Genomic DNA, 27,107 nt, shown 5'->3' with positions numbered 1-27,107 from the left:
AACCTGTCCGACCCATGCCAGCATGGAAAAACGGACGTATGATGATGATTGGAGCATGACACGACCCAACTCATTAGATCTCGTCAAATCATCCAACTGTGACAACAAATGGAGGAGACATTAAATAATGATGATGATGATGATGATGGTATTGCCAGACATTCTGCTTCGACCATTCTCCTATTTACAAGAAACAGCCTTCCAAGTCTGGAATTTATCCAGGGAGAAAATACCCTTATTACATCTGGAATACATACACATCATCATCATCATACACACATGTATAAATTCATCTCTCAAAAAAAAATCTCATTCAGATCTGGAATGTATATCTATCTATGTGTGTGTGTGAGTGAGCATTAATGACTAATGAATGACAAAAGAACTGGACTGATGTAATCATCTCCATTAGCTTACAGTTATTTTGGCTGCAAGGAACTGTGTGGCCCCAGAGCTGAGTGCCAGTGCAAAACCTTAAAACTTCAGAGCTTAAACATGAAGTTTTATATATGTATATATATACACACAAACATACGCAGACACACATTTATACATACTGGTATTTTACTATATACACTTAAAAATATTTACACACACATACACACAGTCGTATGTGACTGTTAGTGGATGGCACTTACATTGAGATTAGATGGTCCGTAGCACCTCAGTTAATGTAAGAAATGGACAGCAATCATATCTGGCCATCCACACTGAGTGGTCAGAGTTTAAAAACTTAAGAGACAGTGGTCAATGGTTAAAACTAACCATCGGCTTGACTGGACACAGAAAGACAGTGGTCTGGATATGATGATGTCCACCACAAGTCTGATTACGATGGTTTAGGTTACAATAGCAACTGGTGACCAGTTTAACAGAAATCTGACCACAAATGTGTTAATGGTGGACGTTGGTCAATGAGAAAATGGAACTGGACAATCCTGGGAGACTGTCTAACAGACTTTTATCCATCCATCCGTTGAAGAATATAGTACAATGACTACAGCGACAAGAACCATCTCAGCTATGTTGCTTAATTGACAACATTCTTCAGTGATGGCCATCAAAGAGTTCACCGTAATTCTTCGGATATTTCGAAATACGAACTTTCACTGTTCTCTTCTATTCTGTTCAAAACTTGTCCATCTCCTGAGTTGAAGGGTCTTGGCACAAAGGGCTGAGGCTGCAGCTGGTCGGCTCTGATAATAAATAAATAAGAAAAAAACAAAATAGAAAAACTTCTCATTTATCTGCAATAAACAAATTTCAAAGAGTGGGGGTGGGGAGGATTCGACCCTTTTGGGGCCACATTTCTAATAAAATATGTGGCTGGTGGGTTTTACTTGTTTTAGTCACTGGATTGTGGCCCATGCTGGGGCACCACTTTGAAGGGTATCATAGATGAAATCAAACCCAGGAATTATTTTAAAGTTTGGTATCCATGATCAAAGCCTTTCCAACTGTGACCATTCCTTATTTTAGTGGAGCTATCTAAGGGGTACACGATTTATGTCCTCTTTTTCTCTAAGACAGTAGGGCATGATTTTGAGGGAAATTTGGCTGTTATTTCTACAGGTTGAATGACTATGCTGAAAGGTTCCCTCATTGTCCTTCCATTTTTAAGACAGTTGTCTATGGTTGAGTGAGATTTGGCTGCTATTTCAAGTATGTCAAGCAACCATATTTGAGGCTTATTTGCTTGAGTACTTGCAGGATGTGGGGGGGAGGGTGTGGATATTAATATAAGACAAGAAACTTGGCAATGAAATCGATTCCTAAAGTGATACCAACCTATGCGAAATGTTTTGAATTTGGCGGCTGTTAACATCGGAAGCATTGTGGAAGTTTCTCCTGTCCCAGAGATTGGTTGTCGTTGGGTTTCTCTCAGACAAGTAAATCAATTGCTGCATTCGGAAGCTGTTTTCCGACAAATATCGGACCAGATTCTTCTGGATACTGCTCACACTTGTCCAATATTCACTCTGCACTTGATTCAATAATATCTGCAGCTTTTCCTGGCAAAAAAACAAAAAAAATATCCCTATGTAACATAGTTCAAACATTTCTATCTTACAAGCCCAGGCCACTGAACTGTAAACAGAGACAACAATTTCCTCAACCATACCTTGTGTTCTTTCTGTAAATTCATCTTTTCCTGCTCCAGCTTCTTTCGCATTTCATCTCGGTGAACTTCTTGACGTTTGGCCCAGTTGTTCTTCGCAGTTTCCACGGCAGCAACCAAAGCTTTCTGCTGTTGCTCTTTAGCACAATTCTCCCATTTTGTCTTCTCTTTCTGCAGCCGTCCATGCCATTCCCTCTGACATTCTGCTACTACATCCTTCTGCCACACTTCCTTCTCTGCTGCAATCTTCCTCTTCACCTCCATCTCAAGCCTTGACTCATGAAGATGCTGCCATTCAATCTTGGCAGCATCCACACCTGACTTTATTCTCTGTCTCTCCTCTTCTCTTCGTTCTTTCATAATCTGAGAGGAAATAGAAAATCCAAACCCAACTTCACGATTTTCACTCTTTTCTTGCAATTCCTTCTCTAATTCTTTCATTTCTTCCAGATGTTTCTTTTTCATTTCCGTTTCTCGTTGGATCCATTCATTTTGCTTTTCTTCATCAATTTCTGCCAGCAGCTCACTCCTCAGCTTCTCAATATATTCTTCACTCTTATTCTCCTCACTTTCATCCAAACAAACTTGGATCCCGACAGGAATTTGTTTACTCTTTTCAGCAACCATCCATTCTTTCCTAACTTCATCTTCAATTTTCTCTTGCAGAGCCTTTTTGTAATTCTCCAGTTGGTCATCATGTTCTTTCTGGCAACCATCGGTCACTTGTTGGCGAACAGCTTCCAGTTTCTCTTGTGTTTCTGCAGCAATTTCCTCTCGGATTTTTACCAAAAGACTCTCTTTCATTTCTTGTTCCAATTCTGACCTGAGAACATCTTTGGCTGATGAGTTACATTCCATGTCCAACAGACGACACTGGACTTCAACACTGACAACTTCTAAGCAATCACGTTTAGAAAGCCTGGTTGTTCCATTTGCATTATTTTCTTGTAAATCTGTCATTTGCTGTGTCAGTTGGTCTTCTAATTGACTCTTTTCCTGACAAACAGACACATAAATTTCTTTCAGTTCATCTTCTCGGGTAAGAGCAGCTTCCAAATTGCTCTTCAAAAATGAAAGTTTCTTTTCACACTCACTCACAACCAAAGCATATTTTTCATCAAACTGGGTCTGCAGGTCCAATAATAACCTTTCTTTCACATCATCCTGAAAGGTTTCATATGTTTTTTTACACTGTTCTAAGGCACTCACTTTTTCAGCATCACATTTCTCTCTGATGTTTTCCAGTTTAGACTCAAGATCATCATTGCACGCCTTCAATTGGCTTTCAGCTTCTTTTGCAAGTCGGAGACGTTCTTTGTAATTCTGGTTGTCTTTCTTACACTGTGCCACTTCCTCTCTGGTTGCCTCAAGTTCTTTTTGTAATAAACTTTCTTCAAAACTTGAATTCTTCCCAACCTTCAGTGCTTCAATGGTTTCTTCGGATTTCGAACACTTTAATTGCCAATCTGAAACTTCTTTCTGCAGCTTCTGCACAGTTTCTCGCAGTTCCTCAATAAGGGCCTGCTTTTCCCTGTTGTTTATCAAACATCTTTCCAGTTCGTGCTTCAATCCTCGAATTTGGGATTCGTTACCTGAGTCTTCACTCAAACTAGTTTCTGGAGTAGAGAAAACAAGTTTCTTTTTGATACCTAATTCCTGGAAAGAATTCTCCAAATTTGAATTTGCTTTATCAGGTTCTTTGGAAGCAAAAACACCGAGTTTGGAAGCTGAATCAAACATTGACAACTGATATTTAAGGCTCTTCAATTCCTGCTGAAAATCAGAAAATTTCTCTTCTGCTGCCCTCTTAGCAGATTCGGCTTGTTGCAAACGGTTCTGGAAGTCAGTCAGTTGTTGGCTGGAAGAATTGGACTGAGCAGACGCTTGCAGTAAATGTTGGCACTGCCGCTGGCTTTCTTCTAATGTTCGAGTCAACCGGTTGATTGTTTCAGCACGGTTGATCTGAGCGTTTTCCACATTTTTCAAGGCATCGTTCAATTGTCTTTTCAACATGGACACCTCTTCCTCACGGCTTTTGTTATTCTGTGTTAGAGAATCTATTTCTTTGTTCAAAATATTGATTTCTTTCTGATAACGATGTTGCAGGCCTTCAATGATGGAGTCATGCTGGAGTCGGGCTCGCTCAAGAGTCTCGCTTTTACTGAGTTCTTCAACCTGATGATTGAGTGATTCAATTGCCGATTCCGCAGACATCAGCTTGCCAATAACTTCTTCTTTGCTTTTTGTCAATGCTTGAGCCAGAGTCTCCGATGTTGCTAGTTGACCCTTCAACTGGCTCACCTCCGTCTTCGATTGCTGTAACAAATCCTGACACATCTTAAGACTCGTAACAGTTCCATCTCGTTCTTTCCCAACTTCCATCACTCTCTGCTGCAAAAGTTCCACTTCCTCATCCATCTCCTTTTTCAAGTTGGATAATTCCTGACTCAATTCGTCCACTTTTCGTCCACGAGCTTTGTATAAAATCTGTAACTGAACCAGTTCTTTCTGCTCTCCTGACCCACCTGTAATTAAATAAACAATAAAATGAAAACCAGTACACCTTTATTGAGACTCTGTGAGAGCGAGAGGGAAGGAGAGGAAAGAGAGAGGGAGGGAGAGAGAGTGTAAGATGATGCATTATATGTGAGAATGTATATGTATGAACGCCTGTATCTGAGTGTAAGAATGTGTGTTTGTGTGTAAGAAGGTTTGTTGAAAAACTTGACCTTAACTCAGGAGCAGACACAGGACAGGAAATGTATCAGAAAAGGTGAAAGGAAAAAAGAAGGAGAGCACAAAATGCTCCTCATACAAACTGTGGATTGATAAAATGACCGGAAAAAGAAACTTCTGATTTAGGCACAAGGCCAGCAATTTCAGGGGAAGCCAACTACTCAGTTGGTACTTATTCTATTGACCATAAAAGGACAAAAGGCAAATCTGGTCTTGGAGAACCGGAAGGAATACTGCTAAGCATTTCGTCCAGCATGGCAACAATTCTGCCAGCTCACAACTACCATAATAATAATAATAATAATAATAATAATAATAATGGTTTCAAATTTTGGCACAAGGCCAGTACTTTGAGGGGAGGGGTAAATCAATTGCATTGACCCCAAAAAGATGTGAGGCAAAGCTGACCTCAGCAGAATTTGAACTCAAAATGTAAAAATGGACGCAATGCACAGCAACATTTTGTCCCGTGGGCCAATGATTCTGTCAGATCCCCACCTTAATGACAATGATGCACAAGGCCTGGAATTTTAAGGGTCGGGTGCTGGTCGATTTCGTGAACCCCAGTGCTTGACTGGTACTTGATAATAAAACCAAAGTCAAATTTATAGAACGGAGAGTGTTGTGAACCTGTGAGACTACAATGTTTATGTTTATATAAACCATGCTGAAACAGGCCTTGCCAATGCTGGTGCCACGTGAAAAGCACTTGGTCCTCTCTGTATGGAGGTTGGTGTTAGGAAGGGCATCCAGCTGTAAAAAACCCTGCCAAAACAGACAGGGAAGCATGGGGCAGCCTTCAACCTAGCCAGCCCCTTTCAAATCATAAAGTCTATGACAGTGGTCTTCAACCAGGGTTCCGCCAGTACAGTCCAAGGGTTCCGCAAGAAGTTACAAAAATGCTAAAATCGGCTGTAATTTTTAATTCTCCTGTGCAGATATGTGTGCATAAGACTATTAAATTATTGCACAGGGGTTCCTCGAGCCAGTGGAATGTTTCCTTGGGGTTCCGCTCCAGCAAAAAGTTTGAAGAGCACTGGTCTATGACATCATGGAAAATGGATATTAAATGATGATGATGCTATATATCTGAACTGACCTATATGAACAAAGTCCTCCTGTTTGTGTGGGCTGGATTCCTTACTTGAGCCTGTTTCTGTCTGGAATGCGTTTGTCCCTCCATCTGTGGGGGGTTTGCGATACTGCACCTTGTACCCATTGAGCTGGTCCCAACTCACAGCTGGCTTCTCGGCTTCAGTCAGAAGGGCATAGCCATTGCTCTGGCCTGCTGCTGCTTGCCGGCTGTGAACTGCATCAAACCCCATTTTATTGTTGACTGAAGAGTTTTCAAGGACTGGGGCCCCGTGTTGTTGGCTTTGAGGATGGAGTTCACCTGAAACAAAACAAAACAGAGAGACTTACATATATATATACCTTTTATCTTTTGCTTCTTTCAGTCATTAAACTGTGGCCATGCTGGGGCATTGCCCTGAAGAAATTTTAGTTGAATGAATTAGCTTCAGTACTTACTGTTTTTTTTTTTTTAATTCAATCATTCCCCTTTTGCCAAACTGCTAGGTTACAGGGATGTAAACACGTCACCATCAGTTGTCAAGATCACTTTGACACCTGATGTGCAGTAGACAAAGCAACTGTTCAGACAACACTGATTAGATGGAGGGAGGGGGGGAGCTAATGTACGGCACAGGTATTTGATCACTAGAAGCAAATCATTTGTGCTGGTCATTCAGCAAAAGCTGAATGCTCATACATTGTCTTTGATGGGAGAGTCCATCATATATATATATATATATATATATACACACACACAAGGGTACTACACGAGTACCTATATCGCTAATGATAGAAGTCAAAAAATACTTCTGTACCACCAGAAACGTCACAAATCCATTACAGACATGATAGGAAAAAATATCAGTGAACAATAATAATGTCTTACCTCAAATGGGTCAGAACAAGTAAATGCATTTACTTGATTCAGGGAGTAAAGGTTTTAAGAGAAATGATTGGGTCTAAGGGGCATTAGTTATAGGATGCAAGAGAGAAGACTGTTGGTATGGTCATGGATGGAGACAGCTGTGTAAAAAAGTTCCGATCTCTGAATGTGGAGGGAACCTGTGGAAAAGGAAGACATAGGACCAAATGGTGAAAAATGTCCTCCAGATGTTGAGTGCCACAGAGGAAATGAGAGAATTGAGCGTTTGCTGTGCTTAAGAAGATCTGCCCAGCTAAGTAGAATGGAGGCCATAAAAGTAGGTCACGTCCATGGCCCAATCCCTGACCCTGCTTCCTAACCCCTGCAGTTCACCCCCCACTCTATGTCCCTGTTGAATCTCTTCCCCACAACACCCCCTCCTTTTATCTATCCCCCAACTGACCACACGTCTCATGAACTCACCCTTTCCAATCCCCAGCCCACACTTCCCCCCCTCTCTCTCCACCCCAGACAGCCATGTTTCCACTCTAATGCAAGACTCCTTTTTCTGTCCCTCAATGCTACTCCCAATCCCTAATTGAGGGGTCTTTGTCTCGCAAGTCACTTGGTGACTTCTATTAGTGCTGCTGCCACATAAGAACCCCTCACTACACTCTGTAAAGGGGTTGGCATTAGGAAGGGCATCAACCAGTCATAGAAATGATGATGATGGCATATATACACCTATATATATATATATACACCTATATATATATATATATATATATATAACTCATATGTGTTTTGGTTGATGAATACGGGACACTTGTATTTGCTGCAATATTTGCAGCTTTTAATAAATCTGTTCTTCGTATGAAACAATTGTACTGAACAACTAATCCATTCTTGTTGCTTTTTTCTTGTATATATATATATATATATATATATATATATATATACATACATACACACACAAATTTTGTCTTCTGGCATCAGTGCTCAACTAATTGCCAATCTAAATTTCAGATGGTTAATTGATTGATTGACAATAACCCAGAAGAGATGATACAATTCAGAGAGAGAGAGAGAGAGAGAGGGAGAGGGAGAGAGAGAGAGAGAGAGAGAGAGGAGAGGGAGAGAGAGAGAGAGAGAGAGAGAGAGAGAGGGAGAGGGAGAGAGAGAGAATATGAGCCCAGTACATGACTGGTACTTAGTTTATTGATCCTAGAAGGATGAACGGTAGAGTTGATCTCAGCCAGATTTGAACTGAGAACCCAAAGAACCAGAGCAAGTTCCACAAGCTGTGGAAGACTGGGTCTATGCCAGGAGACTAAGGGGTGGGGCACCCGCAACTACAAGGGTGCCCACCCGCAACTACAATGCTATAATTAAATTTTTTTTTTTTGTAAAAAGTTTTCTTTTCAACTGTCTACAAACAGAGCCAGGCTGAAATAATTAATGCATTCTTCCAGGAGTGAATAAAAATTTCTCAAACTTGAGGGGATGGACCCTTTAGATACTAACATAGGCCCCCATATATGGATTCTAATGGTGCAGGGGCCCACTTGCCATCGGGCAAGCTGGCAACCTGCAGGCTAGTCCGCCACTGACCACAAGGTATTAGTCCCGACACTCCATCAATTCTACCGATCAACTGTTGTCTTCTACAGCAAATATTTGACTCTGAAATGGAGAGGATGGAGATGGAGAGGAGAGAGAACAAGTTTGAACAATAAAGGAAATCAGTAGGGTTGTGTTACCATTTGTTTGATGCGGTGAAATATGTCTGGGAGCGAAATTAGTTCCATCATGGGGTAAGACAACAGGATGATGTTGGTGGTGTTGGTAAAAGTCCTGCCTGGCCACAGGGTCCGGGCCATAGTTTTCCCTGTAATAAATCTCTTCGTGGGGATCCAACCAGTGATTAGCATCCACAGCGTTGTTGTTGTTGTTATTGTTGCAAGCAACCTCGTGTGCCACTGATGAAGAGGGCATCAACCCAAAATGATGCTGGTGTGCCTGGTGGCACATTGGATGCGTTGGTTGCTGCTGCTCGTAGTTGTTTGAGGTGGCTGTCATTATAGGAGAGTCTTTATCGGTGGCAATTGAGTAAAGGTAGTGGAACTGGGGGTAGTACATAGCTGGGGTTTGCTGGGGGGACACTTCCGGCTGCTGTCGACAATGCTGGTCAACAGGCATCTGACCATTGCTTGCAAGTGGAATCGTCATGGTTTCAGTGTGTTGTTGGTTGCAAGCGTCGGGTAACTTCGTCCTTGCTCCAGGAAACGTATGAGGCGAAAGCAATGAGTGACGATGTTCAAAGCTGCCATTCAAGCTAGATGAAAAGATTGGAATTCAAATGAATAAATAAATAATTAATTAAAATAGTGAAACATTTAGAAAAATACACAAACAGAAAATGTCTCTCCCAACACCCAAAAGTAACGACAACAACGAGCAATGAGGGTGCAAACCGCTGCCAAGGCAACACCAACATCCTTTCAGTGATTGGCCGGAGATGATTTTTAAAATGAGATGTCTTTGGGATACATCAACCTATGTGGGGTTTTTTCTCAAAGAGTAGGTGTGATTGGAGGGAATTAGGCAGCTATTTCTAGCAGATCAAGAGACTACATAAAGTAAGCATGGGCAACATTTTACAAGACATGGATCATCATAAACAACCACATTTGAGGTAGCTTTTCATTTGGGAAGCCATTCAGAAAGTTCCATGGGTTGCAGGTTGCCCAGAACTGACATAGGGGTCCCATGAAGCTGATGCTTCTCAACAATGACCATTTCTTCAAAACAAACAATTAATAATAATAATAATGATAAACAAAATAGATTTTAGAGGCTAATTAACTTGAGTGGATTCATTAGTTGTGGGTTTGACACATCAGGAGTGAAACATTTCATTTCAATGGCATCAAAAGAATTTATTTCACTTTTATTCAGCTGTTAATGGGATACGTGGTTTTGTGCTTGAGAGGGAAGATAACAGCAAGGGACTGGCAACACATCCAGGGAAACATTCACCCCTCATCCATGAAGGTGTGTAACTAAGGGGTCAGGGTATTCAGCTCGAAATTGGAAGGTCAGGAGTTTGATACCTGACAGTACATCATTTGCCATTGCTCCATTAATTCCAAAGGGCCACTCTGTGTCACACTGAATCTCCCTGAGAACTACGTGAAGGGTATGCTTGTCTGTGGGGTACTCAGCCACTTGTATATTAATTCGACAAGAAGGCTTTTCCGTTGATTGGATCAACTGGAACCCTCATCGTCGTAACTGACAGAGTGCCAGACATCCCTCATCCAATTAACAGAAATCAAAGCTAGGGGTTACTCTGTGAGGTTTTGTAGTTTCAGAAAACACACACACACACACGTTAAATGGCTCAAATACCAACTGTAAGTAGTGCAGTTTATATGCAACATGCAATACGAGCCAAAGGGCATACAAAGCTGACTTGCAAAGGGCATACAAAGCTGACGAGCCAAAGGGCATACAAAGCTGACTTCCAACCTGCAGAGAATCAAATGACCAGATCAGCTTTGGTGCCGGGAGAATAACATAGTTTGGCTTTGTCGTAATTAGGCAGGAAAACTCATCAAGCTGGCTGTTGTCATATTTTGTATAATCAATCCCACCATTTCACAGCAGTAACGGAATTCTTGTGCACATGTGTGTATGTGTGTGTGTGTGTGTGTGTGAGAGAGAGAAAGCGAAGTAGAGAAAGACGGAGTCAGCTGAGACAATGAAGAACAAAGCCAGTCTCAAAATTCATCTTCTTGTGGATAAAGTAACCATTCTTAATTCTAATTCTTCCATGCAAAAGGCGCATGGCCTAATTATTAGGATGTTCAGTTCACAACCATAAAGTCATGGTTTCAATTCCTAGGCCATGCCACACATTGTGTCCTTCAGCAATTTACTTCATTTCCTGTGTCTTCACTCTGTTCAGCTGAAACGTATCCAAAACGAGAATTGGTGAAGCTCTCCCTCTCGCTTTGGTTGAATGAAAGCAGCAAAAAGGGCTGTTTGCTTGGGACTCTATTGTACAGGGCTGGTGTCACAGGAAAAAAGCACCTGTACTGGTTGCACGTAAAGAGCATGTGTGCTGGTGCCAGGCATAAAATACCTGTGCTGGAGCCACATAAAGAGGACCCAATACACTCTGTAAAGTGGTTGGCATCAGGAAGGGCATCCAGCCATAGAAACCAACGCAAACCAGAGACAATTGGAGCCTGGTGCTACTCTCTGGCCTGGCCAGTTCCTGTCAAACTGATCCACCCATGCCAGCATGGAAAACAGATGCTAAATGATGATGATGAGGAGGAGGGGAGGATGATGATGAGGAGGAGGAGGAGGATGGTACACGTCAGCAAGTCATATTTGCAAAGTGAACAACCAAGGTTCATGACCCTTCTGGTGACTAAAAAACAAAAACCTCCTAAAATCATGGCTGTTATTCACAAGAGGACACGACTTGGCAACACATGCCATTGCCACCACCACCACCACCACCACCACCATTTAACATCCACCTTCCCATGCTTGTAGGGGTCGGATTTTTCAATGCTCAATTGCCCTTCCTTTCTGCAACCCTCACCTGTTTCTAAGCGAGGTAAGCACGTTTTTCACAAAAGACTAGAAACAAACAACAATGCCTGGTTGATGGTAATGGCCCCATTTACAACTGTCCCATGGGGTCAAAACAAAGGGGCAAAACACACACACACACACACACACACACACACACAAAACTGTGGCCATGACCATCACCACAAGACAGCATACCTTCGTTTTTTCCTACTTTGTCTCCTGTGTTCTGTTGCTTCGCCTCCCCATCCTCATCATCTTCATCTTCATCATCATCGTCATTGGAAGACACAGATAAACCATCCTCAGTTATGTCATCAAGTGCATTCGACAGAAGTTGTCGAAGCTAAAAAAAAAGAAAAAATAAAGAAAAAACAGAAATAAACAAATAAACAAATAAAACCGCAAATTGTTGTTGTTGTTGTTGTTATTCTCCACGATGAAGATGTTAAATAAGAAGATGCCCAAAGATCAAAAGAATTCCAGCCACAAACACATTGACTGTTATTTTTAGCAGCTTGACCAACCACATAGAGGTAACCTTCATTTGTGACTTCTCAGACAATGGCTGCTGTTGCTCAGTCTTAACAAACCGCTCTTCACCAAAACGATTCCAACCATGACCTTCCTGTCTTTTCCTGATTATATATTATCCTCTGTTCTCTTTTCTAAGATGATAAGGGAATTTGGTTCCTATTTCTAGCAAGTTGAGCAACTGCATGGAGGCTCCTTCATTGGTTAGTTTTCAGATGATGATGATGATGGGGGTTGTTCAGTCCTGAACAAACCTTTGATCAAAGGCATTCCAGCCATGACCATCCAGATCATTTTTTTTTACCTGTAATTATTATTATTCCATGTCTTTATTTTTTAAAGATGTAATTGCTTTTTTTTTTTTAAGGTTTAGTCAAAGTAACAAGGGTCAAGGTTCATGACCTTTCACAGCCTCTGACACCGGTGAAGTAAAGGGAAAAAGAAACTATGAGCCATAAGGTCCATCCATAGGGTCCACAGCAAATGAAACTGTGCAGAAGTAATAAGGGAGCCACAATGCAATTGCTCGACTTTCTAGAAACAGCAAACTAGTTCCCTCAAATCACACCCTACTGTCTTTAAAAAAGTGAAGGACACATTTGCTACTGTACTAATAGACATGAAAAGACAGGATGGCCATGGCTGAAATGTCAATGATCATAGGTGTAGTGAACCAGGGCTGACCTGCTCCTCGACAACAACAACAACAACAACTCACTTTCACATGCAGAGAGTCGAGTCGAGGCTATTGCAGGAAAAAAAAAAAAAGGCCCCAGGTCATGGTGCTGCACAGCAGTCTTGAACCTAGAACCAAGTGACTGCAAAGTGAGCTTCTTAACTACATAGGCCATGCCTATGCCCAGGCTGCAGGGGTCTACAGAAATACACAAGATCTTGACTTGTGAGATTCAGTAAATATAAACCAAATGAGATTAGCTTAATCACGGTATTAGAATGTCATCTCAATTGGATGTCGTTTAGAAATCCATACAAGTTTATCTAATCCCCCACACAATGAGGCGGAGGGGGTGGATGGGGGTGGGGGTGGCAAGGAATTGTGATTCTGACAACGACTGGTGGTTGTTGCCGTTTTGCTTAGCCCTAGGTTAGTCCCAATCGAACAAACCAATGGTCAAATGTCCTCTAGAAGCATAACAAGAGGGGGAAAGGTGGGTAGGGAAACTGGCCCCTCCACACACTCTGCCTCCTGGACTCAGGTGTGAAGGGACACAACACTTTTTCAAGCCCATCATGCCTATTAATTAAGATGGAGGTATCAACGGTGCCCCAGGGTGCTGAGAATCCTTATTAAGCTCAGTGTGTCTTGTAATAGATTATCCAAGAACTTTGTTTTTTTTTTTAGAGGAATATTTGGCTTCTATTTCTAGCATGTCAATAGGCCACATAGAAACATCTGCATTTGACCAAATTAGTAGGGTACTGGTTCACTCCCCCAAAGGGTCAAAGGTTGGTACCCTGTCTGTGACACTATGCTTTATCAGAGTCAAAGATGATATATAATTCTTCGGTTCAACCCACTGCAAAAAGGAAGCATTAGAAAATGGAACCCACCATTGGAAGGAGAGAGGGCTTACCCTTAAAGCTGTATTCCTTTGGGGGCTGAGAGAAAGAAAAGGCAGCAGAAAAACCCACCTGAGTGTGGCCACCTACCCTTTACTTGAATGATCTCAACATGGAGATTAAAGTCTTTCTAAATGTCTGAACGATTCTCTTGCTTTCGAATATTGGAAGAGAGAGAGAGAGAGAGAGGGAGAGAGAGAGAGAGAGACAGACAGAGAAGAAAGAAGGGAGAGGAGAAGAAATTGAAAGTGAGGGAGAAAGAATGAGAGACAGATTGAGAGAGGAAGAGAGAGAGAGAGAGAGTATGGAAAGAAGAAACAAGGTGTAACTCACTTCTTCCTGTTGTTGCTGCTCCTCCTTCTGGTATTCCGCTTCATCCTGGGACTGAAGAGCTGCTGCATCAAAATTGATGCTCGTTGTGGTGTTCATGCCTGCTGCACCTACACTGCCACCAACGAACGTCTTTGAACTGATTAAAGCATTTGACTTGGGGGGTTTTAAGGGATGCAAAGCTGGACAGGAAACGCTTGCATTGTGGTTACAAATTCTGGCATGCTGGCATGGCTGGCATGGCTGTGACTCTGTTTAGAAAGAAGAGGAGACGAAAATGTTAGACATCTTTGAAATTACCTGATGTGTGTGTGAGTGGTCAACATTATCCTTTAATATCCATTTTCCATTCTAGAAGGTGATGGATGGTTTAACCCTTTCCTTACCAACCTGGCTAAAACCAGCTCTAGCTCTGAGTACAAATGTCTTGTTTTCATAAGGTTTGAATTAAAATCTTCCAGCAAACCTTAGTCACAATTTATGCTCCTAACACTAGCTTTAATGATAACAAAGTTATTTTACTAAGTTCTTTGTTATATTTAAAGTAATTGAAAGAAACAGAGAGCATCTCAACAGAAATACGGCAACGAAGGGGTTAAGAGGCAATTGTAAAGGCCAGGAGCAGCACCATGTTCCGTAGTCTATTTTGGTTCAGTCTCTGCCCTTCCTGATATGCCAACCACTTTACAGAGTGTACTGGGGTCTCTTTATGTGGAACCAACACCAAAGCTTTTTACTGATGTGTCTGTGTCTGTGTGTCCATGTATTCATTCATTTTACATGTTTCTTTACTCTTTACTCTTTTACTTGTTTCAGTCATTTGACTGCGGCCATGCTGGAGCACCGCCTTTAGTCGAGCAACTCGACCCTGGGACTTATTCTTTTGTAAGCCCAGTATTAGTCTATCGGTCTCTTTTGCCGAACCGCTAAGTAACGGGGACGTAAACACACCAGCATCGGTTGTCAAGCAATGCTAGGGGACAAACACAGACACACAAACACACACATATATACGACGGGCTTCTTTCAGTTTCCGTCTACCAAATCCACTCATAAGGCATTGGTTGGCCCGGGGCTATAGTAGAAGACACTTGCCCAAGGTGCCACGCAGTGGGAATGAACCCAGAACCATGTAGTTGGTAAGCAAGCTACTTACCACACAGCCACTCCTGCGCCTTTATGCCAGCATAAATTGGATGCGAACAGGATTTTACAGCCAGATGTTGTTCTTCCTGTCACTAACCATTCCTTGTTTTTCAAGGAAGGAATCTTTTATTCCACAGTTCTTCAAAAGCACAGAATGTCTGATCACAACTTCAGAAAGGAATATAAATACCAACGCCACTGAGAGTGTGGAATGTCACTCATCAGTCACCTTTTCATACACACATGATGGGCTTCCTGCAGTTTCCATTAACCAAATTCACAAGTCATTAGTCGAGCCAATTTAGCTGCACGTATTTTAGCTCAAGGATGTTGAGTTAGGACCCCAAAATCTTTGACTTCAACTCCTCTATTTTGTAATTAGATAGTAATTAAATATAATTAAGGTGGTGGGACTGAACCCAGAACCACGTAGATACAAAGCAAGCTTCTTAACCACAGAGCCGTGCCTGGGCCTGAATGGATGTGAGCACCACACACGGACACACACACACAGACACACACGGACACACATACACACATTTCATGAGGTGAACAGGCAGGACAAAATGTGTTTGTAGTGGGAGTGTGTGTGTGTGTGCAGGAGAGAGGTGGTGGTGGTGGTGGTGGTGGTTTGCTTTAAATTAAATGGTGGTTCTGGAATGAAAGAGAGACAGGTGGGCAGATATATTCCAGTTCATGTGAAAACTTGTAGCAAAGGTAAGGCAGAGGGGGAAGGGAGGGGAGTTGTGGAATTTGGAACAGCGGGGGGGGGGGAAGCGCGGGGGGGTATGTTTATAAAAGTGAGGTGTGTTTGGGGGGAGGGGCATGTTGAGGATTGTTGGTGAAAACAGGTGTGAGGGAGAGGAGTGAAGGATGAGAGGTGGTGGAGGTGAAACAGGTAGGGAATGGAAAGAGGAGGTCGGAAACGGGGCTGGTAGGGGTGAGGAAGATGAAAGGAAAGGCTTCCCTACACCACAATAGAAACAGGACAGGCAAGGGGGGACCCTCCTGCCCCCCACACCCCACACACAGTGAGGTGGCGGGGTTGGTGGGGCGAGAGCCTCAGATTAGGAGCAACCTGGAGTGAACACTTGTGTGATCTCTCTCTAAGGAAGGGGGAGAGAAGAGGAAGGGAATGTTAAGGGGTTCTGAAGAGGGAAAGGAAGTCGGGGAGAGAGAGAGAGAGAGAGAGAGAGAGAGAGAGAGAGAGAGAGAGAGAGAGAGGAAGCATAAGAGATGATGGAAAGAGAGAGAGAGTAAAGAAGAATGTCTCTTTTTCTTTCAGTGTGTCTGAATCAGGGTCTTTGTGAACTTTAGGGGTCCCACATAAGATTTCCTCATTAAAATTTATCTGCAACCAACTGGTTTATCTTCCTTCAACACACAACATATTTCAATAATTATTTTTATGCAATTGCTAATAATATTTAATCATAAATATATAAAAGGATTATTTAAACATGGAAGGGTTATCAGGGTCCACCTGAATAAAATAGGAACGAAGACGGTCCCTAATTGGAAAATGGTTGGGAACCTTTGATGGAGACAGATTATAAAATACTTCCTATTTCTATTAAACTTTATGGGTTTACTCATTCTACATGAGGGGCATATAGCGTAGTGGTTAAGAGCACGGGCTACTAACACCAAGATTCCGAGTTCGATTCCAGGCAGTGACCTGAATAACAACAACAACAACATTGAAAAATACCTAAGGAATGAGAGCCCAGATTCGAAATTTCCCCAAGACACCCGATGAAGGCTGGAGGGTATATCAGCCGAAACGTGCTAACCACAAACAAGATGAGGACAAAGATCCGTCAAATGTAAATAATGTACCACCACAACCTCTAGATATAGCAGCCAAATTTCCCTCATACCACACCCAGCCAGTTTTGTTAAAAATTATAAAGAAAAAAACAAAGATGGTCCCATTGGATAATGTAATCCTGGATACATTGTCTGAAAATAAGGCAAGATGGTCATGGATGGAAACACTGTAGGAGGAAGGGGTGAACAATAATAACATGAATATTATGCATGCTGATGGCGGGTGTGTAGAGGGTGGACTAAGACCACAATTATCTAATCACATTTGGTCTTTAAGAGATAAAGTGTCGATTATAACATACATTGGAAGATTTTGGCCAAATGTAAGCCCTATACCAACGGCAGCGGAAGGTGCGGTCTATGCGACATGGAGAGATGGCTTATCTGGAAAAGCAGCTTAGACCCTACTACATGTCTAAACTCAAGGACAGAACTTTTCGGATCATGCCCACATGTGACTAAATCTCTGTTACGTTTTTGGTCCCCCAAAGAAAACAGATAGAACATGCTTTCTATGTTATGTCCCAAGGAGGTTTTTTTACCTCATCATACCTTCTATCATATATTTTTATATATATTTTATTTTATGTATATTTTTTATATATTTTTTATGTATTTTTATATAATTTTTTATGGCGAAAAATGCGAGTGAAGATGTGTACGTTTACATAGCGATGTATAAGTACGCAGGCAAGCAGAGTTATAACACAGTAATTTCCCTTTGTATAACGGTATTTTTTCATAGCATTTTCAAATAGCGAGATAACCGAAGAGATGACGTTGTGGATTCCCACTTTGGCATCTGAAACTCAGAGTTTTATCTTGACTATTGAGTAATGTAACATATTATTGTATAGATAAATTTCCTCTATTTACATAATATTGAGGTCTCTTTCTTTCTTTTGTTATCTTACCGTTTTACCAATATATATATATATATATTAATGATAAGACAACAAAAGAAAGAAAGAGACCTGAATATTATGTAAATAGAGGAATTTATCTGTAAATATAATATGTGACAATTATTCGGTAGCCATGATAAAACTCCGAGTTTTGTCTTGGCTACCGAATAATTGTCACATATTATATTTACAGATACATATAGATAGATAGATAGATAGATGTATATATACACAGACACACATATATGCATGTGTGTGTGTGTAGAAAGAGAGAGAAGATGGGAAGCCGTCTCACTTTAAATCTGAGTATAAGTTGTCCACCAGCCTTTAATGAATCGATCCTGCATTGATCAAGTCATCAATATTTGATGCAGCCAACAGCAGACTCCTCCATCCTATTACAAAGAAACTGAATGGCTAAAAGCATTAGCAGCATATCCTGGGAATCGTACCACCCCCTCCTGCATACACACAACACACAAACCTCCTCCTTCAAATACACTAGGCTGCCTTAAAAAAGTGGACACATTGAATAGTGTAGTCCTAGATACACAATGCATTTGGAACTAAACAATAACTATCATCATCATCATCAACTGTCCACATCCACTTTTTCATGGCTGTATGGGGCCAAACAGAATTTACTAAGGCAGATTTTTCTATGGCCAGAGGCCCTTGTTGTTGTCAGCCCTCATCCATTTCTGAGTAAGATTATATTTCCCCAAGAGTGGACCCTTTTTCCAGAATAATGGAAACAAATGACATCACTTATAGGATAGAGATGCTGGCTTACAACTACTGCGTGATGCCAAGAAAGGAACACAAACACACACGTGATGGGCTTCTTTCAGTTTCCCATTCACAAGTCTTTGGATGGCTCAAGACTATAGTAGAAGACACTTACACAAAGTGCCACACACTGGGATTGAACTGAAGACCACATGGTTTGGAGACCAGCTTCTCAACAACAAAGCGATGCTTGCATTTGTTATGTTATTGTTATTTAATGACTAATCTATGTTGTCTGGAGGCCGTGGTTGAAGCCAAGGGCGATTTTATTGAATAAATCTACTCTTTAGTATTTCAAGATATTTTTATGTAGTTTTGGTAAATATATCTGTTAAGACGAGATGTCAGTGTTATTTTCATTTCTGCCTAATTTAGATGACAGCTTATTCACCACACCCCGTAAATACACAAAAGGAAAAGAGAGGGCAAAGAAATAAACAATTTGTTTACTCCGTTGTCATCTCGTCTTTTTTTTCTTTTTATCACTTTGTACGAGTAACACTTTATTCAGAAACATAAGCATACACGTATTGAGTTCTACACCAGATTATTAGTTTCTCAATGTATGAGTGAAATCATTATATATAAAAGAGAAGTTGTGTGCTGTCTGTCTCCTACGATTTAGATTCCTAACTACTCCCACATTTTGCGGTGCAGTGTAACCAAAAGCGGGTATCTTATAGTCGTGATTCATATCAAGCCCTTCTGGGTATTAGTGCGCGTCTACAATGAGTCTACGATTTAAAAAAAAATTTACCATCATTTTTTCCCATTTTTAATGCATTTTTTTTGCTATTATATAAGGGAAGTAACTCTCTAAAAATGTATTATTAAATCTCAGAACGTAAAAAGCTACAGTAACACCCCCCTTTGTGGTTAGCCATATTGAGATGGCTATTATACTTTACATCTCTAAAAATGCTTATATAGTTATTTCCCTTACAAACCCGAGCAACGCCGGGCGATAATGCTAGTATATAATAAAAGCAAACACACCTGTCCTTTGGTGGCATTTTTTTCACCAAATAACTGAACAACCGAGAAGGTTTATGAGTAGCATGGCAATCTATGGTTTCCAATTAATCTAGGAGCAGAAAACCAAACTGAAGGCTGGTCATTGTGGAGGTCGTTGCACTTTAATGATCACAGAACATATAAGTTTGCAACCGATGCAAAGTAGAGCTACTGAAGTGTTTGGGGAGCAGATTATGGATAATGACTACAAAATATAGTTGAAGAGATGAGATCCAGAGATTCTCAGTAAAGAAAACACTTAGCAGCATTCAAATGATTTCAATTTATTCAAATCTAATTCTCATTTTATCAATTTCCAATTATCAAATGACTCAAATTCACCTTGTGGAATTTACACCAATGTGCTGCAGTAAGCACACACACACACACACAGAATGGGCTTCCATGCAGTTTCCATCTCTCAACTTTCTTTCCCATTGAGCCGATGATGGAAGATGCTGCACTGAAGGACCAATCGCAGAAGCATCTGGTTGCAAAGCATATTTCTCAACCCTAACCCTAACCCCTACAGCCACCCACCTTGAATATTATAAAAATCCTCCTCACCAACATCGCTAATATCACCCCACCCACCACCCACCTACGATTTTCATGCCAGAACTTGATCCAATGAGGGATCCTCTATATGGTCACTGAACCTGCTAGAAACAGCAGCTATACCTCTCTCATTTTAAAAAGTAAGGGCATGTTGAATAATGTAATCCCAGATAAATGTCTGAGAAAGAAAGTTGGATGGCCACAAATGGAACGTCTTTGACAAGAGGCTAGTTGGACAAAGGTTGACCTGGAACTAAACAACAATAGCAATCATATGCACACAAAGATAGTGGCACATATTTCCACATCTATTTCTCTCAGCTTCTCTTAGCAATTGGTGCATCTTCCTCAGTGACCACAGGACCTTCAGTTCCACCCAAGACCACTGACCCCCCCACCCCCTCCCACATGGACTGACATTGCAGCAACTAGAAATTCATGAGACTTGTAAGTATTGGACAACCTTACACAATAAAGAGACAAAATCTCTCTTATTGTCATCAAGCCAAGGAAGAAGCCTTGATGTGGTTGCTTGACCTGCTAGAAATAACTGCTAAATCTACTTCAAGTAACAGCCTGCCATCTTAAAAAAAGAAACAGGGATAATGTTATTCCCAGGCACACAAATGCCTGAACAAAGATAGGATGGTCATGGTTGGAACACTTTTGATCATAGGTCTGCTTGTTTGGTGCTGATCTGGAGCTAAACATTAATAACAACATCACAGTCTTAAAATGGAGACCAAGTGTCTGAAAGTCTAGATCATTCATTGACAAACTGTGGCCCACGGGTTGCATGTGGCTCAGGGGATTCTCTAAATGGCACACCAAATGCAGCCTTTCTGATGATGAACCATGCCTCTTGTGGCCCACTTCTCAAAAAAGGTAAAAATGCCAACTGGAACGCAGCCTCCTTGTTCAATCAGTTGCACTGATGGAGAAAGAGAACTCACAGAATGAAGAATAAAACCAGTTCCTTGAAGGGTTTTTCTAAATTCTTCTTCAGTCCTTCGTCTCATAGTGATGATCACTCAGTTTCCATAATATAAAAGTAACTGAGATTACAATATTTCCCATGAAATGGACAGTGGTCCACTGCAGGGTTCCAGGCCAGCAATTTTGAAGGGGAAGGGAGCACGTTGATTACGCTGACCCCAGGACATTATTTTATGGGCTCTCAATGAACAGAACATAAGAGTTGACCGTGGCAGGATTTTAACTCAGAAGAATGTGAACAACTGGAAGAAATGCCATTAAGTATTTTGTCCAAAGTGCTGACAGTCCTGCCAGCTGACCATCTCTGAGAAATAGAAAGTCTCAAATTTCAGTCTCTCACTATTGAAGAAAGCATTGCTATCAACTTCCCTGTCGGCCAAATAACTTTAGTCATTCCCTCCTCTCTCTTGCCAGAAATATGTTCCATTTTCAACAAAAAATTGAACCCATTCAACATTCCACAAATGATTTATGGTTTCTTTGAAATCTCTTCTTACACACACACATTCTACACACTCATAATACTGAGCGAAACCAGGAGTTATGAAAATTCTTGTTGCTACACGCAGCAACCAGAATTTTGGTAAAGAGCATAAAAGTGAAACAGAAGAGTCTTAGAAAGCTAGAGATGAACTGTATCAACAAATATCATCATCATCATCATCTGTTTAATGTCCATTTCTCCATACTTGCAACGGTCAAGTGAGATTCAGTGAGGCAGGCAGTCTATAGCTAAATGCTCCGCTTATCACAAACCTTTCCCTGTTTCCAAGCAAACAAATTTTGTCTAACCCCAACCACATGTATATGCATGTATATATATATACATTATATACAAATATCATCATCATTATTATCGACATCATCCTCTGACATCAGTCCTCCATGCTGGCATGGGTTGGACAGTTTGACCACAGCTGCACCAGGCTCCAGTCTTGATTTGGTATGGTTTCTATGGTGGGATGCCCTTCCAAATACCGACCACTCCACAGAGTGTGCTGGGTGCTTTTTACGTGGCACTGGCCCCAGCACAAGACCCTTGCAGATCAATCTTCTTTAGCAGGGGGAATTGGCCTTAACACTCCTGCTGCAGAGTAGGGATCTTCTTGAATACAACAAGGCACCAAGTATCTCAGTCCTCTGTCCAATATATATACACACATATATATATATATATATATATACATGCACATTACTTATACAAACCACACAAACTTGCTTGGAACAAACCATTTTGGCATTGAGAGGAAGATTCCAGTATATCTTTCTGTCTTTTTATCTGTTTCAGTCACTTGACAGTGGCCTTGCTGGGGCAATACCTTGAAGAATTTTAGTTGAATGATTTGAACCCAGCACCTTTTTCTAATGCCTGTTATTAATTGAATTGGTCTCTTTTACTGAACCACTAAGTTATGGTGACATAAACACACCAATACCAGTTGTCAAGCAGTGGTAGGGGACAAACAGACACACACACACATATATATATGATGGGCTTCTTTCAGTTTCCATCTACCAAATCCACTCACGAGGCTTTGCTCAGCCCGAGGCTATAGTAGAAGACTCTTGCTCAATGTACCATGCAGTGGGACTGAACCCAGATTCATGTGGTTGAAAAGCAAGCTTCTTACCACATGGCCATGCCAGCACCTAACTTTCCATGAGAGTGAGAAATTTGTGAAAATTCTTTAGTTCAATGTTTTACTGGAATCAAATCTTTTCAGATTGTCATCAGAATGGGTTTGTAAGTTTAATATCCCAGTCCTTAGAAGTACATGTTGTATCTCCGGCATTAGGAAAGACACACAGCTGTGGAATGGTGCCTCAGAAAGTCTTGTCTAAGCCATAGCAGCATGGGGAAGAGTCTTAAAAACAATGATGACATGAATGGATACACTGTCGATTATGAAGATGACGGTTCCAGCTGATCCGATCAATGGAACAAGTGGCTGAGTACTCCAGAGACAGGCATACCCTTAATGGAGTCCACATGGAGATTCAGCCTGACTCAGAGTGCAGCAAGGCTGGCCCCGTTTGAATTACTGGTACAATTCATGTTTGCCATTTGGGTGGCAATGTGAAATAAAGTGTCTTGCTCAAGGACAAAGGATGCCATTGGGAATTGAACTCCCAAGCTTACAATCAGGAACTGAATCTCCTAACCACTAAGCCATGTACCTTTACTGATATGAACTGATACATGAGAAACTGATACATGGCTGTATCCTACACCAGTTTCACATAACCAGCCCCAACCCATTCAAAAGTACCTTGGATCATAGGGTGACCTGCTGTGCTTGAGGAGACCTATTGAGTCAAGTACATCACTATCAAAATAAAAATCAAATGGAAATTGTAGTCGTGATCCCTGTGCCGGAGGCACATAAAAAGCACCATCCAAACATGGCCGATGCCAGCGCCGCCTTGACTGGCTTCTGTGCCAGTGACACATAAAAAGCGCCAATTGACCGTGGCCGTTTCCAGCCTCCTGTGGGCCCTGTGCTGGTGACACGTAAAAGGCGCCCACAACACTCACGGAGTGGTTGGCGTTAGGAAGGGCATCCAGCTGTAGAAACTCTGCCAGATCAGACAGGAGCCTGGTGCAGCCTTCTGGCTTCCCAGACCCTGGTCAAACCGTCCAACTCATGCTAGCATGGAAAACGGACGTTAAACGATGATGATGACATGGAATCCTAGCCAAATGTCTCAGAACCAGAGATGACCATTTCTCCATAGAATAGAGTTAGAAGTTATCTAGCTTGCTGCCAAAACAAAACCATAATTTCTTTGGATGCAGGTTTGAAGCTTTCTTAATGACTTCCCTAACAAAAGTAGAAAGAATTATAAAAGAAAAAATTTAAATATCTAGAATTCCCCCCCAAATTATGATTTAAACATCCAAATGAGCTTAACTTTTTGAAATATAAGAGAAACATTTTTCGAAAAAAAGTCAAACCTGAAAAATTATGGAAAAGGAGTGGGGCACACCAGGGTGTGTGTGTGTGTGTGTGTGTTTGTCCCCCCCACCACCACCACCACTTGACAACCGGTGTTGGTATGGTTACGTCTGAGTACCTTAGAAGTTCTGTAAAAGACACCGATAGAATAAGTACAAGGCTTTTAAAAAATAATAAAAATATAAGCTGTGGTGTGGATTCGTTCCACTGAAATTCTTCAAGGCGATGCCCCAGCATGGCCGCAGTCTAATGACTGAAGCAAGTAAAAGATCAAAGATGGTATTAACAACAAAGATAACGAACGATTCGGTGAGAAATTAGAGGAACTGTTAATTTTCTTGGAAAACTATTTTTTCATCCCCTAAACCATCTAAAAATCAAGAACAAGATTAGAGATGAGAAGTCGAGGAAAAAGATAAAGTTTTGGTGATGCTACGTTGTTTGCGGTCCGACCTATCAAGTGTTCCAGTCATGACCATTCCATCTGTTTTTGTTTTTTTTTTTTGCCTGACAATATAGCCAAGATTGTTACCCAAATTGTGTTCTTAAAAAGATAGAGTACGGTCGAAAATAATTTGGCTGCTTTTTCTTGCAGGCCGACCGACCATATAGAGACAGCTCCTTCGGGTGACGTGATTTTGAATCAATCAATCGATCAACTGCCACATTTCCATATCGAACACAGTTTAAATATTTTCTCAAATACCAGACACTGAGCCGTAAAACAGTTGTTTAGCTCCCAAGTGAATCCGGATGGCGGAGCAGACCTTATGTTCTGCCCTTCTTTTGGGCATTATGTATTTCGAAGACTACAATTCTTTAAGGTGTATCTTCTTTTCCAAGACAGTGGGTGTCAGTCGAGGGAGCTGCTGTTTCTAGCAGGTCAGGCGACCACAAAGAGGATCCCTGGTTGGCTCGAAAACAAACGGGTTGTTTGTTGATGCAACTGCTCAACCCTCACCGAACAGATCTATAATAAAAAGCTTTCCAACCGTGACAACCACGTCCCCTTTTCAGTAACAGTGAAGAGCTACAGTTACATTATTCCATGTCCTTCCCGTAGTTTTAAAGAGAAGTTTTGATTTGAGAGACGTGGCTATGTCGGGTCTCAGTTAGAAAAAGCAGCAAAATATCCCTCAAATCTCACCCAGCTTTGATCTTGGGGTCACTCAATCAGGACTTGGAATAATCGACAAAATTGCGTAGAAACTGTCCACATTGGTTTGAAAGCAATGAGATAAAATAGGTGGAGAGATCAAACCTGGCGTCCGCAGTTACTGGTCATAATTAAAGTCCATTTATTATAAAGAAGAACAACGACGGTCGTTGAATTTGATTATTTCGAACGAAATGGTTGATGCCAATATTTTCTGGAGCAAGAATTACGGAGAGAAAATGAGGAAAAATCAATAAAATCGAATGCAAATAAATATATAGAAGCAGGAATTGTGGCATTTATAAGTTTCCAATACGTACCAAGTCCGTTATAAAACCAATCCGATTGTAAACCCATCGATACAGAATATGGAAATAAAGTAATCCAGGAAAGGTTCACAGGGAAAAGAGAGACAGAAGGAGAGTCCCAGGGGATGAAAGGAGGATGTGTTGTCTTCCAAACATCAAATAACCAAATACATTAATTCTTTTTTATCAGAAGAAACTTTGGAAATCAGATGAAAAAGACAAGAATAAAAGAAGTAAGTAAAAGAAGGAAGAAGTTTGTTTGGTTTCCCGTTTTTTTCTCTTTCTTTCTGTTCTGATTTCCATTACAAGCTGGGACAAGATTAAAAGTCGTTCCCCACCCCCAACCGACCGACCGTTCTATTGTGTGGAACATGTTGATCAGCCTCGGACTGTAAAGTAGAAAGTAATGTAAGCGATTTTTACCTGATTATTATATACGACAAAGGTTGGCAGCGAGCATCGGTCGAGGAATGCAGCAACGAACGAGTCAGCTGTTGTTTAATAGATAAACATAAAGAGACAGAGAGAGAGAGAGTAGAGTGAGAAAGGGAGAGTTTATGAGGGAAAGGACAGGTGCGTGCAGCTGCGTGTGGTGTCTGTTGGCTGTTGTTTCTCCAGAAGCAAGACATGCGGAGACTTGTTCCAAGGAATTGTTTTCAAACGGCGACGCCTTCTCCTCCGACACCGCCAAACACGCGCCAACAACCGATTCTTAAATATGTTCTGCGATTAGCAAAATCGATCGAGTTTCTTATTTTGCTTTTTTTTGTTTCTTGGTTGATTTGTACCGTATTCTTAAGAATTATAATCAATGAGCGACGAATACAACTTTAAAGCAACCGCCATTTAAATTTTAAAAAAAAACAACCGGTGTTCAGTGAAATACATGTCCAAGCTGGATTTTAGGGCCAGGCTGAACAAATATCTAGTTTCCTTTAGTCTCCTATGATTAGGGAAGTTATTTGTTTTTTCAGGTTTTTTTCATATATTTGACCATTTATTCATTCCATATACTTTATAAATTATAAATGCTGTGCAACTAATTCTATTATAAGACAACTATCACTGAGAAATAAAAAGAAAAAAAAAACGGTGTCATGTGAAATTACTTTTTGAGTAAATTCCATGCTGTATACTCGGTACAAAACTATGAGTACAATTGAGTCATCAAGTTAACAAAGAAAAAAGACTTTGTATGCGGCAAATGCGCAGGATCAATAAACACAAAAAACATACGGAGAATAAATTTTCTCAAATGATAAAAGAGACTCCCCGGAGGCTGTAGATGGTTTGTTACCTAGGTGATTTAATTAACGTTAGAGGAATGAGAACAGGTTGGAGAATGTTCAAAGAGTTATTACTACTGTTGGCTACAAAAGGTTTCTGAGAACGTAAGGCATATTATATTGTAGCGTACGCTTAGTGAAATTCTCTCTCTGTTATATATAACATAAATACGGACGTAGCAGATAACAGCTAGCCTTCGGTCGTTTGGACCCTGTCTGTCCACTACTCTGATTGGTTGGTATTGGCGCAATTTGTCTCTTGCTCTATTACGCGGCAATGTGCAACCCAACTAATCGCAGCCTTCTGATAAGGTCCTG

The 27,107-nt window shown here is 41.1% G+C and overlaps 1 protein-coding gene across 1 annotated transcript; it reads right to left on the bottom strand.

The window, feature by feature from the left end:
• Nucleotides 1-393: 393 nt before the first annotated feature.
• LOC115221281 (centrosomal protein of 152 kDa-like) lies at nucleotides 394-25,897 on the bottom strand. The gene is made up of 9 exons (XM_036510607.1): nucleotides 25,516-25,897; nucleotides 13,848-14,095; nucleotides 11,598-11,745; nucleotides 9,550-9,592; nucleotides 8,552-9,126; nucleotides 5,955-6,248; nucleotides 2,123-4,644; nucleotides 1,789-2,012; nucleotides 394-1,196 (listed from the first exon to the last, which is right to left on the bottom strand). Exons 1-9 carry the CDS (start codon nucleotides 25,550-25,552, stop codon nucleotides 1,070-1,072), a joined length of 4,218 nt encoding a protein of 1,405 aa, XP_036366500.1. The 5' UTR covers nucleotides 25,553-25,897; the 3' UTR covers nucleotides 394-1,069.
• Between the last annotated feature and the right edge of the window lie 1,210 nt (nucleotides 25,898-27,107).

The sequence above is a fragment of the Octopus sinensis genome, linkage group LG18 (assembly GCF_006345805.1).
Source record: "Octopus sinensis linkage group LG18, ASM634580v1, whole genome shotgun sequence".
Taxonomy (NCBI): domain Eukaryota; kingdom Metazoa; phylum Mollusca; class Cephalopoda; order Octopoda; family Octopodidae; genus Octopus; species Octopus sinensis.
Note: the sequence above shows the minus strand (reverse complement) of the source record. Positions and strands in the feature narration are given on the sequence as shown.

Excerpts from the sequence above, each read along its gene's own strand:
- LOC115221281 (XM_036510607.1), bottom strand. The coding sequence starts at position 25,552 with ATGGGTTTACAATCGGATTGGTTTTATAACGGACTTG. Across the intron at positions 9,127-9,549 it reads CAGCTTCATGGGACCCCTAT|CTTGAATGGCAGCTTTGAAC; the intron begins GTCAGTTCTGGG and ends CTTTTCATCTAG. Across the intron at positions 6,249-8,551 it reads TTCACCGCATCAAACAAATG|GTGAACTCCATCCTCAAAGC; the intron begins GTAACACAACCC and ends GTTTTGTTTCAG.